Here is a 16,510-nt window from a genome sequence, read left to right as displayed (position 1 = left end):
GTAGAATGCTGTGTTGTGTACCTTATACATCTTTTAATATGAATTTTAAGTAATTGGAAATGTCTGTAGTGTTGCTCATCTTGTGCAGTCTTTCAGTCCCTTCCTGTCTTTACTGTATACCATGAGAAAGTAGGCATGCGCACTCTCAAGTGTGCATTTTGTCTAAGATTTCAGCATCCGAATCAGGTGCATGCCTTTTATCTCAGCATTTGGGAGGCAGAGACATGGCAGATCTTTTGAGTTCCACGCTATCTTGGTCTACAGAGCTAGTTCTGGGATAGCCTGGGCCACACACGGAAAAACCTGTCTCCAAAAAACAAACAAACCAAACCCCAAAGAAACAAGAAGAAAAAAAAAGAAAAGATTTTAGCATGTTTTACCATGTATTATGTCATTTCGCTTTTAATTTTTTTTACTATTAAAAAAAAAGAAAAACAAAAAACAAAACAGGGTGTCTCTATGTAGGCCTGGTTATTCTGGAACACTGTATGTAGGCCAGGCTGGCCTCAAACTCCCAGATCCTTCCTGACCTTAAGATTTAGTTTTCAAACTTGGGTTCATGTGTGTATGTGCATATGAGTGCCTAGTGCCTGCAGAGGCTAGAATCAGGCATCAGATTCTGGAACTGGAATGCGAGTCATCATATGTGTCCTGGAAACTGAACATACGTCCTCTGCCAGAGCCCTGAGTGCTCTGAACTGCCGAGCAGTCTCTGTAGCCCTGCGGGAACTATTTTGGAAAGCATGCAAGATGGATTTTCCAACTTTCTTTTTTCACATTAATCAGCAAGCGTTATACTGATGAAAAAATATAGGGTCTTTTTCTCCTTCCTGGTTTGATTTCATTATTAGCTCCAATGTTATTTTTTATTGTCTTACTGTTTGTAGGTTTGTTTACTACTGTGTCCACCACCACCACTTTTGTAGCTCTGTAAGTCACAACAGCCATTATCAGAGTTATCACCATTTTGTCCATATAAACCAGCGGGTTGTACTTATTTATCACAGATGATGGTGTGAGTAGAAACATTTCCCTTCAGAGACTTGAGACTGTGGAAGGTCTCACAGGATATGGAATAACTTATAATTAAAAACGATATCTTTGGAGAGGGGAACTTGAAGGAAACTTTTACTTGGAATCTGGATAATTAAGTCTTGAAAAAATATACATACATATATTCAACATTAGATTGTAGATCCAGGTTAAATAGCTAGCCACAGAAACTTTTTGAGCTGATTAGACAAGTACGTTATTACTATTTTCTGTCTTTGTAAGTATTGACCTGCTCTTGAACCAATTAAGTGTGGTTTAGGCATAGGATTTGTTAGGATATAGTTACTTTGTATTTAGTTATATAGATTTAGTGCACCGAAATGTACAGGTAGAGGTTTGGATAGTTAGAATTAGGTGCTGAATAGAAGAAATGGGTGTAAAGAGATGAAATGATATAGTTCATAGGATTTATTCATGGGAGAGTTGAAATAATTCTTCTTTTCTTTTCTTTTTTTTTTTTAATTGCTGGTTGGTCAATTATTTAACCAAGTGAAGGAAACATAGGAACTGTAGTAAGGAAATAGTTTTGAGCTTAGAGATACTATCTATGGTGGAGTTTCTTAGGTAAGGGGAGCTGTGAAAAGTGGGTATCTAAATCTACCTTGGGGTTCATTTATTTATTTTATGTGCATGGGTTTTGTTTTGTTTTTGTCCACATGTATATCTGTGCATTCAGAATAGAATGTCAGTTCCCCTTGGATCTAGAGTTACAGAGGGCTGTTAGCTACCTCGTGGGTGCTGGGAGTCCATCCATCCCTTCTAGAAAAATCAGTGCTCTTAACCACTGAGCCGTCTCTCTAGCCCCACTAAATCTATCTTGGAAGAAAAGAGGAAGATAAGGTTTGGGCATAGCTAAAGAAGAACGAAGTAGGTGAGGCTTTTTAGAAACAAATTTGTGAAGGAAAGGTGAATCTTTGTTTTATAATAGGTCAGGTTTCAGCATATAGATATGAAGGATAGCAGGAAAGCTAAAGTCATCTTTATGTTTACATATTTAACTTAGAAAACCTTAACTTTATTAGATCTGTGTTAGTGTTAGTGTAGAGAAATTGGGATTCTGGGACTAAAGACCTATTACGTTAGAGTGAGTGTTTTGGTCTTAACTCTGCAGGACGCACACTGTAAAAATTATAATCAGCATTTTCATAATTTTTTGTTTATTAATTTGTGAGTGTCTCTTTATACATAACTGTCACTAAGCCTCACCACAAATTAATTTCAAAGGTGAGTATTAGATTGTTTTTTTATATAGACCAAGAATTTTGTGCTTTGTAATTTTAACACAGATAGGTCAGATTGTGAAGTTGGGCTCTTTCTCTTTGTCATCTTGTCTCCTTTCTAACCCGAAGTAGCCTTTCTAGTTTAGGCTCCTGATAGGGATAATCTCATCAGAAATGTTAAGTGAATACTATTGTAATATTGCCTATATTTTGTTTGACAATGAGGAAATAAATCTGATTAAATGGAAGACAGACCTTATAACTGGTCATCCTCAGCACTGTTAACTTGTCTAAACAGTTTCTTACTTTTTAAGGTGGTGTCATGGATACAGAAATGTCTGAAGACACAGACCACAACTTAACTCCCACCCTTGCCAGCATGTCTTATGGAATGCCGAGTCAAACAGGATCTGAAAATTCATTGCTGGATGAAGATGATTATTTTTTGAACTCTGGGGATCTTGCAGGAATTCCAGTCGTTAGTAGTGACAATGAGGATGAACAGGATTTTAGTTCAAAGGACAATCTTGTTTCTTCAGCTCATACTGATGGTAGTTTGGAGATAGAGAGAAGAGCTTCTCATCATGAATCAGACAATGAAAATGAAATACAAATTCAAAGTCAATTAAAAAAAGACTTTCCTAAACAGTTTGATCAGGTTTCTGTCTTTAAATCAATACGAAAAGATTTTTGTTTAGTGAGAGAAAACAGCAAAGAGACATTTTCTGGAAAGGAGAAAAATAGAGACCTAACTTATCATGAACGCGAAAAACGATTGGATAAACCCCATAAAGGTTTGGATTCAAGGTTGAAAAGCAGTTTTTTTGATAAAGCAGGTAATAATTATTGGAATAGAATTATAAAATGTAATAACAAATATCAATAATAGAGCTTTTATTACTCTTTATGTTAAAGTGAAATATGAACAGTTTTAAGCTTCTTCTAAGCTCTCAGATTTACTTTCTCTTATTCTACAAAGTGATTGAATTTTTCCTCATAACATTTCATTGTCGTGTAAGTGGTTGAAAATATCTCTAAATCATATTTTTTTCTTCTTCTTGGCTTGCAATATTTTGATGAGAAGGCAAGATACTTGAATCGCCTATTCAGTTTCTTTGGTTCAACATTAGAATCTGACGTTGGAATTAGCATCTTTGTGCTGGAAGCACTGGTTTAAATTGCTATCCCACCTCTTAGTCTAAACCAGGGAGTTAAAGCAAATCCCTCCACCCCCACCCCACACCCTGTTTTAGGAGTTCATTGACGTTCCTTTTGATTCTCTTTATACAGTGCACCCTGTACTTAGCTTCAGTTCTGTTCTTGAGTATATCACACATTGCTGTGTGCTTGCCTTTCTTGCTGTTTCATTGGTATGCCATTTTTTTCTCTGTATATATATACACTTGTAAAATTATTTCTTATCTAGTGGAGCATAATTCATGAATCTTTCCTACTTTCTAGTTATTCCTAAGGATGTTCTTCTTATATTTTCACAGAATTTTATTTTATGCCTTATTATTTATAGTATTTATTGCATTATTTTGTTTCTGTTTCTTGACAGCCAGATTGTATCTTACTCTTTGTATTCTTGGGATCTAGGCTTTTACAAGAAGATTGTAATCCTCTCCCAAATGTTAAATTGATGTTTAGGAAAGCAGGTACACTATGTCAATCCATGTATTTCTCTTCAGAAAATCCTAGGAAAGTGTATTTTAGAAAGAAAGAACCAGAATAGTGAAGTATAGCGACTGTTTTGAGTATATATTATATACAAGGGTGTACAAGGGCGTACTTATTTCTAACATGTGTAACTAGGTATATATAGTTTAGTGGCTACTAATGGATATTGAAGTTTTAGGAAAAACTGAAGGAACATAAAGGACAAGACAAGGTAGATAGCAGAGGTGCTAACAATGAGTCGAGTAGCCTAAGATTGAATGTGTAAGATAAGATAGTGGTAGAAGAGTTTGTCATGGAACACTGTAATATTTAAGTAACTTGAGTGTTACAGTGATTGCTTTTTTCATATTTGAGAGGGGTAAACTGGCCTGGAGCTCACTATAGTTCTGCTTTGTCTCTTAAATGCTTTAACTAACAGGTGAGCCACCATACCTACCCTAATCTGCCATGTCCCTCCCCCTCCAGAGTGCTTTGTATTAGACTCTGGACCTTTGTGCATGCTAGACAAGTCCCCTGCCACTGAGCCACATTCCTAACTCACAGGAAATTCTTAGGAGAGCCTTAGTGAACAAGGAATGTTTTTCTGCAGAGGTGGGTTTTGAACTGAGCAGAGTCTGGAAACTATAAATACTGAGATAGACAGCAGAGACCTGGTGAACTTAGTAGAACAGCAAAGGACAACAAACACAGTTTTCAGAGTGAAGTCAGCACCCTTTATGACCGAGGAAAGGTGTGTGGTAAGGCTGAACGGTAGGGGAGACCAAGTTGTGTAGAACTTTGAGTGAAACTTTTTTGGGTTCTTTGGAACCTAGTTCACTCTTAACAGCATCTTTTTTTGGGATAGAGAGATGATTTCAAATAATAGCCTTTTAGGTCATTCTTTATGAGACTTGTTATTCATATGCATGTGTTTGTTTGTTTGTTTTCTTTCAATAGCTAATCAAGTTGAAGAAACATTACATACTCATTTACCACAAAACCCAGAAACAAACTTTAGGGTAAGTTTTCAGTGTATATGTAGATTGCTGTTAACTGTGGCAAGTGTCAAAAGTTTGTTGTTGTTTTTTTTTTTTAATGTCACTTTTCAAAATTCTGCTTGTGTTAGACAGAGCACTGACTTTTTTTAAAAAAGTATTATTTGCGTAACGACATCTTGAGAGATATTCTAAGGAGCCTTGCGTCTTAGGTTCTTTGTTTGCATTATTCAGACATCAGGTTTTAGGCACAGGGACACTAACATATGTCCGTCCATAGAGTTCATTTCCAGTGAGCTTTACTTTGGGTATTAACCCTGAAGAGGAATAATTTTTAAATTTGAATATTTATTAATCCTTTATATTGTGTTTTAGGACTCCAGCTACCCATTTGCCAATAAAGAATCCATTGGTTCGGAACTGGGGAATTCGTTTGCATCAAATATTAGAATTAAAGAAGAACCTTTGGATGATGAGTATGACAAAGCAGTGGCGCCTCAGCAGGGACTACTAGACAGAGTTAAAGACGAACCTGACAATGCTCAAGTAAACACCTCACCCCGCCTCCTTCTGTTCACAATGAGCTTACTCATTTGAGACAGGAAGTGCCTAAAGTGAAATAAATAGTTTGACAGGATGAAAAGAATCTCTGATGGAAGCAACTTGAATTGTTTTGCAAGGCTGTAGCAAGAATTACATGAAAATGTTTCTGAAGGGGAGTTAAGGCTTTTAATGGCAGTGTGGCTTTTGTGGGCTTTTTAGTACAGGATTGAGAGAGAGGCTGGTGAGTCTTTGAGGTTTCAGCAGATGAAGTTGAAGACCTAGTAAGAGGGTGGCCATGGGTTTGTGGAGCAACTTAAGCCTTTACAGGTACTACTACTGAAGTATGGGTTAGGTATGAATTTGTCTTTCAGGAGGGCTAATGGACATAATTATCTTTGAAAGGGCTAATTGATTGAAGAATCAGTTTATTGGAAAGGAGGCCTTGGTGAGTGATTGATTATTCCACGTTTGAGATATTTGGGTAGTAAGAGCAAGGGTATAGCTGTGCTGTTTCAGGTCTGCTCTGGAAGTCAGTCAGGAATTCTGCCACAGAAGTCCTACACTCCGTTAAGTTCCCCATGCACTTGATGGCATTGCAGTATGTGGATTGGAAAAAAGAAGCTGCACCATGGGCTGGAGGTATTGTGAAATGTAGGAAGGGATTTAAACAGTGAATACATAATAGCAGTAATTTTTTGAAGGTAGTCTGTATTTTGTTCATATGTCATGAATTTAGAGAGTGAAAAATAAAGTTAACACAAATTATCCGTTTCTAGGAAATAATATCTAATCTTAGGAAGTTTATTATTAGTTTTTTTTAAATTGTAGGGAGTTTGTGAATGAGGGCATGTATGGAAGAGAAATTTTATTTCGGCGTCTTCAAGCAGGGTTTCTCAGCATTAGCACCACTGATATTTAAAGCAAGACCATTCTTTGTTATGGAGCCCTGTTCTGCTTATCACAGGCTCTCTAGCGTCCTTGGTTTCTACTTTCTGTACTCGGTACTGGGTGCAGCTCTCTCTTTCTCCATGATAACAGTCAAAAATATCTTCAAACACTACCAGGTCTTCCTGGGGAGCAAAATCATATACTAGAGAGAACTACTGTAGGCGACTATTGACTAGAGAGAGAGAGAGAGAGGAGAGAGAAAAGCTGGTGGTTTGTGAAAGGAGCTGATACCTAATTACCTTTCAGAGATGGTGTTTATTGGAAGAGAGCATTGTAACCACGGAGCCACGTGAGGTTGGAAGCCATTCAAAAGTAATAACACAGTGTATCAGAAACAGCATGACAGGGCCTTAAAGGAAAAGAAAGACTTCCTTTGAAATCCAGGGAGGAGCTTCATTAGGGAAGGATAATGTAAAAGTAGGAGTGACAGAAATAGCTGCTGTGGTATGATAAAGGAGAACTTAGGGAAAAGGACCTTCAGAGAAATACCCCAGCAAAGGGAAATCTGTGGGTTTATATCTTTAGTGGTGCGACAGGAAGTTTCATACTATAGGATTTAGTTCAGCATAGCATATATGTGGGGGGTAAGGGGGCAGAGAAGAGAAGAGAGAGAGAGAAAGATAGTCCTGTGAGGTATGTCCTATTTATTTCTTTGGCTATGGGATTTGACTCTGAGAGTGGAGAGTGACTGTTAAGTTAAAGGGTAGACCCACAGTCACACATAGTTGACAATTCAAGCAAAAATTTGACAATACTAAGGAAAAGATAGATGAATTAGGGTGTTGGTAGACCTGCAGAAATTGGATAAATATGAGTGCAGTTGGTTCAACAAAGAAGGAATATGAAAATATGTCAAGAGATAATAGGTGTAGTTTGTAGAAAGAGGAGAAGTAGAAATCTTGTCTGTGTGAATTAAGGTAATGGCCTGATTACCAGGGAAGATTCATGTGGCCATGTGTTCCTATGAAGATTATATGTCTTTGTTCAGGGGAGATCTCTAATCTCTCTATACTCCCTCTATGAACATGGAAAATCCCGAAGAAACCATTTTGCTTGGAGAGCACTAAAGACTTCTCTTTCTTTTCTGTATAACCCATTGACCTTTCCTCATGATAAAGGACAAGGCTTGGTAAGTGGGGTTTAGAAAACATTGGGAAAGTTACTAGTGGTGTTGTTTTTTTTTTTTTTTTTTTTTTTTTTTTTTTTGGTTCTTTTTTTCGGAGCTGGGGACCGAACCCAGGGCCTTGCGCTTCCTAGGTAAGCGCTCTACCACTGAGCTGAATCCCCAGCCCCTGGTGTTGTTTTTAAAGCAGAGCTTTCAGTGCTAGAGGATCAATAGGATGGAACAGATTGGCCTGTGTTTTATACACTTCCTGAAAATTACAAAACATGTTATAAAATGCTAAATAGCAAGTTTGTAATGTTTATCATGAAGAACTTCCTTAGAAGCGTATGTTATGTTTGGTCTCCTGAGTAGACAGCGCTGTGGGTAGGTCCTGGTAAGTATAGGGTCACAGAGCAGCCTTCATCCTGTCCCCACAGTACAGCAATCTTAGCACATGAGTGGCTAGAGGCAGCGTTCTGTTGTCGGTCATACCGATCCTATTCTCTGCAGTATCAAACATTTGGTGGGTCTAGAAATCCTCGGAGGGAGGAGTCTGGTTCTTTCCCTTTCCCTTCTTTTTCCCCTTCCTTCCTACATTCTACTCCCTACTGTCTAGCTCCATGTTTTTTTGTACTTCTCCCTGATCACTGGAAATGTAGATTTCTTACTTTTTTAGTTCTGTGTAATACTTTATTAATTTTACTCTCTCTATAGACCAGAAGTAAGAGTTATAAAGTATTATTTATTTGATCTACCAAACTGTACTTATAAAGTACTGACACTTCATGACTTTTGTCATCAGTTAATGGTGACTTCTCTTTGTGCTTAACTTTGTAGTATTGCTTTCGGTGTGCTTTTACAGTTTAAGATGGTCTTCATCCAAAAGGCCAGGAAGCTGAATTGTCTGTGTCTGTGTCTCACTGCTGCTAATTTGTTGTTTTTAGTCACTTGTCTGTCACCTTCTGTTAACTGGCAGAATGTTCTCTGGCTTTTGAGTTTCATTCATTTTAATCCCATTGCACTTCACTACAGTGTTTCTACAGTTTAGTAAACAGTTGTTGCTGTTTTAATGTACCATGTGGTTTGGTTTCGTGTGTGTGTGTGTGTGTGTGTGTGTGTGTGTGTGTGTGTGCGCGCGCGCGCGTGCATGCGTGCGTGTGTGCATGTATGTTTGTGTGGTCTAAAGTAATAAGCTAAATTTCATAGATTCAAGAGTATATGGCCAGGAAAGAATCAGTCTAGGTTTATAATCTAGCTATTATTTTTGTTAGATTGTCTTTCTGTAATTATTTGTTTTTTTTTTGTTTTTGTTTTTTGTTTTTAAAAACTTGGGTAGAGTTTTCAAATTGAAACTCTTTAGGACAGCCAAAGTTCTTTTTTTCTATCTTTTCCATGGGATCTGAAAATTAGATGTCACTAATGTTGAAACCTTTGCTTTTTTTTTTCTTCTTTCTGCTCATCGTAGTAAAAAAAACTAATTCGTAGTCTTCTGTTGGAATAAATGAAAATGAAAGCAAATTGCCTAATTAGTCTAGTAATGATTCCTAGACTCTCTGAAGTAATGCCGCCCTGCGATGTTGGATTTAATTTTAGTTACAGTGTTTATTTGGCCATAGAAGATGTTTGTTTGCAACATTGTTGGCCTGTGGTGTTTATAAGACCTTCCTTTGTGTTCAGCAAGGGAAAAATGATGTACTTTCTATTTTTACCTCTGATTTTTAGTTAGTTTTATTTTGTTTTACTTTTGAAAGCTTTGGGGTCATCAGGTGTTTATTTCTCATAAATCATGATTTAATGGTCATTGTAGGAAATAGACAAACTAAGTAAGCATTTCTGTCTTGAAGATATTGTAAGCATCTTATACAGAATACTTAGAATCTTCTCTCCCTGCTACCATGAGTAATACATACCAGAGGCTTAAATAAGGCTCAAAAGTCTGGGAATTAGAAAAGTAGACTAGAGATCTGCCGGGTATGGTAGTGCATACTTTTAATCTCAACACTCAGGAACAGGCAGGCAGATCTCTGTGAGTTAGAGGGCAGCATGATTTGCATAATAAGACCCATCCAGGGCTATGCATTGAAATTCCGCCTTTAAAATAAATGTATGTATCACCAATGCTGTTACTGATTATGAGTATCATTATTAGATTCCACATGATATGTCACATAATCGATGATAGATTTCTTATATATATTCTGTTCATGTGTCAAGGAAATAACTATGCTGGACCAAATTCTGAATTTGAAAACAAAATTATGGGAACCTTGTGTAGTTGCTAACATACAGATTATTACATTATTTATTAATACAGCATTAGTACTTAACTATTGCTGGATTTTTGGCCCAAAACATGCTAATTTATTTTATAGGAAATAAAGAAGATAAGATAATAGAAATGGGAAATAATCACTTTATTAGAGAATTAATAAAACTTGTTATTGTTGAGTAGAAATATAGATAAAATAATATTTATAGAAATAATAGTACTAATTCTATGAGACAGTTTCCCATTTGAGAGCCACTATTCCCAGTAGCAACTAAAACGTAATTGTAAAATAAAAGATGGCTGGAATGAATGATGAGACCAGTGGTTTTTTAAAAATGTGAGAAGTGTTAATGTCAGTTATTCCTAAAGTACGATACAGGTTTGATAAACACAGTGGTGATTAGGTTCCGATATTTTGAGGAGTATACATAAACATACATGCATGCGTGCATGCATGCATACATACATACATACATACATACATACATACATACATACTATACATACTTTTAAACGTATATGGAGAAGTTCTGTGGAAAACAATTTGGTTAAACATTGTATAGCTTCATCAGAATATTGTGATACAAGATTAATCAGGCTGATCATGATGTAGAGTAGATAACTCATGAGATATTTTCCCACAATTTGGTGTATTCATGGTAAGAAGAAAAAAACTTTGTATTTAGTGAAAGAAAACTTCCCAGTCCCAAATGCTCATTTATTTACGTGTTATCTGTGAGTGCTTTCGCGCTACCAGGGCAGAGTTCAGCAGTTGTGACAGAGATCAGACCATATGGCTTCCAAAGTCAAAAATATTTACTATCTGCCCCTTTGCAGATAAAGTTTGCTGATCCCTGGATTAAAGGACTATATTATAAACAGTGAAACCACTTTCTTATTATTTTTTTATGGAAGTAAAACTTTGTAAGAGATAGAAGAAATCACAAAGGTAAAGCTTGTCAGAATTTTGGCATAAGTGGAAACTTTAGTACATAAAAAATTGAAATCTAAAGAAATGTTAAATGCTACTGAGGTTAACATTGTCATCATAATGCACTTGTAAGCAAACATTAAAGATACGTGCAAGTTAAAGCAACTAGGAAAACATTTTTAATTGAGAATAGTTTTGTTTGAGAACCGAGCATGGTGTCGTATACCTTTAATGCCAGCTGTTGGGCGGGGGTTGGGGGGATCTTCTGGTCCACAGAAGTAGTTCCAGGACAGCCAGAGCTACACACAGAAACCCTGTCTCAAAAAAACCAAAAGAGGGGCTGGAGAGATGGCTCAGTGGTTGGAGTACTGACTTCTCTTTCAGAGGTCCTGAGTTCAATTCCCAGCAACCACATGGTGGCTCACAACCATCTGTAATGGAACCCGATGCCCTCTTCTGGTGTGTCTTAAGACAGTGACAGTATATATCCGAATAGTGCACATGCTGCCTTTAGTTACAGTTTTGGTGGTGTTAGCCATCAAGATTTACGTAAGTCCTCACTTAAAATATTTGAATTAGTCATTTTAGTAGTACTCACCTGTAATCCCAGTACTTCAGAGGCAGCAGGATTACTCTAAGTTTGGGCTTCGACTGGTCTATTTAGGGCTGTACATTGAAACTCTGTCTCAAAAACAGAAACAAAACAACAAAAAAAGAATTTTATCGTGTTAAAATCCTATTATAATTGCAGAAGCTTTGGGCAGTTTTCCTTTTGTGCCTGAGTCAAGTGTATATATTGCGTATCAGCTTCAGCTGCTTAATTTGATATGTCACTACACATATATAATAAATAAAGTATTGCTCAAGGTTATATGGTGTATTGATATTCCTACCACCAAAAGGGACTATGTTTGAGACGTCCAGAATTCTAAGAATAATTGGTCTCTGTAGTATTTTGCAAGCTCTGTTGTGATAAATAAAATTTAAAAAGCCACCTATTACTTACTGCAGTTAGAGTTGAACAATATAATCATACAGATAAAAAGCAGCCCTGAAAAATACATACTGGAACTCTGGTGTGTGGTGGCTGCGTCTTACTTAAAGTTGTTACTGTATTTAAATCTCACTTAAGGCTCAGAGTCGGCTCAGTGGTGAAGAGCATATTTGAGAGGACCCGTGCTTGTTTCTCAGCACCTACATTCATAGTGGTGTTTGCAACCATATATAACTCCAATCCCAGTGTCCTCTTTTGAACTCCACGCGCGCGTGCGCACACACACACATGCACACACACACACACACACACACACAATTTAGTAAGCAAAAACTCATATACATACATAAATAAATCTGAAATTTTTTTCCTTGTAAATCATTTAATACGGTTTTTCAAGTGTCTGGATTCTCAGACTACCCAGTTATCTGGTTCTTGAACTCCTCTGTTGGTGTTAAGGCATGTGCCACCATGTGCTGGTATTTAGCCACTAGATGCTATTTTGGAGTAATATGCAAGAATGCATAATAATTTAAATGAGCAGAACATGAATTTATAAGAAAATTTTGTTTAGAATTATTATAACTGTAAAGAAACTAACTTTTCTTTGACTAGAGAAAGGAAAAGACTGGAGAGAAATACCCTGCAGTCCAAAGACCCATTCGAGGTGACGGAGGGCAGAGTAGATTTTGTTTACTTCTACTTATTTAAATGTTCCTTTGTGATTGTATATTACTTTTATAATAAACAAATTTAAAATATTGTACTATTGATGAAGAATTTCAGAAACAACTTAGAATATCTGGTGACTGGCCAGGCGGTTTTGTGCTAACATTCATGGTTTTACTCTTCTTTCCTCCTAGCATACACTAGCCCACTTTGTCCTTGTTGTTAAGTTTAGCTTGTTTACTGTCTTGTATTTCATTACTTCTCATTAATGTTAACACAGTAAACATTTTCTACCTCTATTTAGCAATAATGCAATGTCCTGATTTCTTGAAGAATTTATTTTTTTCTCTGTATTTATTTATTTTTCCTTTTTTAAAGGAGTATGGTCATGGCCAACAGCAAAAAACTCAAGAGGGGGAACTGAAAATTAGTGCTGTGTTTTCAGTCAGTGGCAGTCCTCTGGGTAAGAATCAGACCTGAATAAATCAATTGTATTTATTCCAGCCAGTATCAATGAGAGGCCATTTCTACTTGTGTTAATAAACTAGATGTCCTCTGTTTTAGAATCCTTTATATTGTATATTCTATAATTACTATTAGGTTCCAAACTAGCTATAAAAGAGAAAGTAACAGTGCATAAAATAGAAGATTAAAAAGTAAAAAAAATTTTTTTTTTTTGCTTTGAATGTTCTTTTCCTTTTTTTTTAAAGCTCCACAGTTGACTACTGGCTTTCAGCCTTCTCTGGCATCACCTGGCATGAATAAAATGCTTCCTGCAGTTCCAGCCACAGCTATTCGAGTTTCCTGCTCTGGTTGTAAAAAAATCCTCCAGAAGGGACAGACGGCTTATCAGAGGAAAGGGTCAACTCAGCTTTTCTGCTCCACCCTGTGCCTCACGGGATACACAGTGCCACCTGCCCGCCCACCGCCGCCTCTCACCAAGAAGACTTGTTCCAGTTGCTCAAAGTATAGCAGAGTTCTAAATTATCTTTTGTTTCTTTATTTTTCTTAATACTTGTTTCTTGACATGTGTGTTGTTGTTATTGCATTTCAATTTTGCTGTAGGTTTTTCTTGTTAACAACAACAACAAAAAAAACTAAAACAACAACAGCAGCAACAATACAACTTACTCAGTGCCGCCATGCTGCTGCTTCCTGCTCTTCTGGGAAGCACTCAATCTCTTTCGCTCAACAAGTGATTTTTAAACCAGTCTTTTCATCATCTTTAGTGAAGATTTCTTACATTCTAGTATTCTAGCACTGAAGCACTTTTTCAAGGGTTTTCTATGTAGCACTGGCTGTCCTGTAATTTACTGTGTGTACCAGACTGACCTTGAACTCATCTAGATCATCCTGCCTCTGCCTTCTGAGTGCTGGGATTAAAGGTGTGCACCACTGCCATCTGGCTCTGCGTGTATATCTCTGTACCGGATGTGTGCTTGGTGCCCTCATAGGTCAGAAGAGAGAGTATAACTGGAATAGCAGACCATTGTGAGCTGCCATTGAATTGAAATCAGCTTCCTCGGGAAGAACAGCCAGTGCTTTTAATCTCTACGCTATCTCCCCAGTCCTTATGCATATCTGTTTGTGTTCATTTCTCAGGAATAACAGAAAGAGTTAAATTCAGTTCTCTTGCAATGTAAATTACTGTATTTCATGTATCCCAGTGTAGATTAGACTTTAGTTTCCTTCAGGAGTTCTTCTCTTTATTTGTAACCTTGCTATTCCTTAAACGAAAAGACACAAATACCACAGTGCTTTTTTTTTGGGGGGGGGGGGTTGGGGATTTTCTTTTAAGGTTATCCAGTTTTAGAATCACAAACACAAAAATCTAACATTTAAAAACTTTTTAGCAATAAAATAATACAAAATTTTTTGAATTTGAGCATTCCAAGATTTTCAGATCAGGGATGCTTAGTTAGTAAAATCTGTGCATGGATTCCAAAATCTGGGGGTGGGGGGGGGAGTGAAAATTGAAACAATTGTACTGAGGATTTAAGAAAGGGTGTATTCGGGGTTGGGGATTTAGCTCAGTGGTAGAGCGCTTGCCTAGCAAGCACAAGGCCCTGGGTTCTGTCCCCAGCTCCGGAAAAAAAAAAAAAAAAAAAAAGAAAAAAAAAAAAAAAGAAAGGGTGTATTCAGTTTGGAGCAGTTAGTGTGTGAGCTTTCTGCTACTAAAGTTTGATGTAGTGGATGTTTCTCTAATGTCTGTGTGTGGCTGAAAGTGATATAGAGTTGTGGGTGTTGGTTAAGAACTAGATTAGGAAATTTCATCTAGTTCTGTTCAGAGTTAAAATTAATTTAATAATAATAATGGTGTTTTGGTAACTTAGAAGTTAAGAATAAACTCAAGAAACCTATTTAAAAATGTAATGCCTGTAGCTAGTATATTTAAAAATTCTAAGTTACAAAGCCAGGTATGTGGGGCTGGAGAGATGGCTCAGCAGTTAAAGAGCACTGACTGCTCTTCCAGAGGTCTTGAGTTTGATTCCCAGCAACCATATGGTGGCTCACAACCATTGTAATGGGATCCGATGCCCTCTTCTGGTGTGTCTGAAGACAGCTACAGTGTACTTATATACATATAATAAATAAATGAATCTTGGAAAAAAAATAGGCAGGGGTGGTAATGTACACCTGTGAAGCAGAGGCAGGCTTCAGTAGGAAGCTCTGAGTTAGGAGGTTCACAGAGTGAGTTCCAGGACAGCTAGGGCTGCACGGAGAAACCTTCTTGGGGTGGGGGTAGGGTGGGGAACTAAACCAAAGGACACCCTCCCCGGCCCCTGCAAAGAGTTTATATAAAGTATTCTTATAACAAAAAGTGACAACTGAGTAATATGTTGATCACTTTAGCATTTCACCATGAAGATATATTTTAAAGCATCATATACAGTGAATATGCAGTATTAACCTGTCAGTATTAAATAAAAATAATGTAGCAGTGTTTACTTTGTTAGGTTTACAACTAATAGTCTAGTGGATACCTAATATTATTGAGTGAATTATTTAATGACCTTAAGTTTAGAGAAAAGCTATTAGTATTATAGTTATGCCTTCGGTAAGGTGACTGTTAAATTGACTTTCCCTTATTATTTCTGGCTAAATTAATTTACCCAAAGCAGAGTTCTTTATTTCTGTCATTGTGTGGTGTTAAAAACGAATACTCAGATGTACTGTCAAAACTTTTATATTCTAGTACGTGCACTGTTAGGTTATTTTATGATTGAGTTAGATTGAAGACTGTAATTATTTTAACTTTCTTGTGTGCTGTTTTATTATGAAATAGTTTGATTGGTTTATGTAATAGCTTTACTTGTTCATCTTTAACCATCTTCGGGATCAGTAATTTCCAATATATCAATGATACATTTTTTCCTATGAGAACCATAGATACTTCTAAAAAGATTTACCATTTATTTTTAACAATATAAACACATAATTGTACAGAAGTGTATCACCTTTTATGCATATATTTTAGTACTTATTCAGATAGGGGAGGTCATGTGTGTGCATGTGTACATATGTGTACTGGTATATGTGCATATATGCACATGGATTGAAAGACAGGATAACCTGATCCTCAGGAATCTCAGGAATGCTATATGCCTTTTTCAAGACAGGGCATCACTGATTTATTGACTTGAACTTAGCACGTATTCTAGTTGACAGGATTTGCCTTAGGCATCCTCCTGTCTCTCTCAGGGACCCTCCTGTCTGGTCTTTTCTAGCATTGGTATTGCAAGTGTTTATCACCATGCCTGGTTTTTTTATTTGGGTTCTAGGTATTTGAACATAGGTCCTCATGCTTTCAAGGTTATGCTTTTACTGGCTGAACTATTGCCCCAGCTACACCTTTTGAATGGATGGATATATCTATATTTATATCTATATTTTTTACATTTTATACATGTTAATTTTATCTACATTTCTTATATTTCTCTGTTCTTTGGTGGTTATTACTGAGGTATCTGAAGACCGATTATTTTTCATTACATGTCAGGAATAACTGTTTGAGGGGCTGGAGTGGTCACTCAGTAGTCAGGGACACTTGCTCTTGCAGAGACCCCTGCTTTAGTTCTGAGGACCCACATGATGAATCATAGCCATTTGTAACTTCAGTTCCT

At 36.8% G+C, this 16,510-nt stretch overlaps 1 protein-coding gene across 9 annotated transcripts in view; it reads left to right on the top strand.

Annotated features, from left to right (window-relative positions):
- Window positions 1-16,510, top strand: part of Zmym4 (zinc finger MYM-type containing 4) — a 117,781-nt gene that overhangs the window by 51,165 nt on the left and 50,106 nt on the right. For 8 of the 9 annotated variants that reach the window (XM_087549325.1, XM_087549326.1, XM_087549321.1 and 5 more), the window contains 5 exon segments: window positions 2,588-3,109; window positions 4,890-4,951; window positions 5,303-5,473; window positions 12,765-12,849; window positions 13,097-13,352. In XM_087549325.1, coding sequence (XP_087405451.1) covers window positions 2,588-3,109; window positions 4,890-4,951; window positions 5,303-5,473; window positions 12,765-12,849; window positions 13,097-13,352 — 1,096 coding nt within the window. 9 annotated transcript variants of the gene reach the window in all.

The sequence above is a fragment of the Rattus norvegicus genome, chromosome 5 (assembly GCF_021556685.1).
Source record: "Rattus norvegicus strain SHRSP/BbbUtx chromosome 5, alternate assembly SHRSP_T2T, whole genome shotgun sequence".
In the NCBI taxonomy this organism is placed as follows: domain Eukaryota; kingdom Metazoa; phylum Chordata; class Mammalia; order Rodentia; family Muridae; genus Rattus; species Rattus norvegicus.
This window is presented reverse-complemented; position numbering and strand designations above follow the sequence as displayed.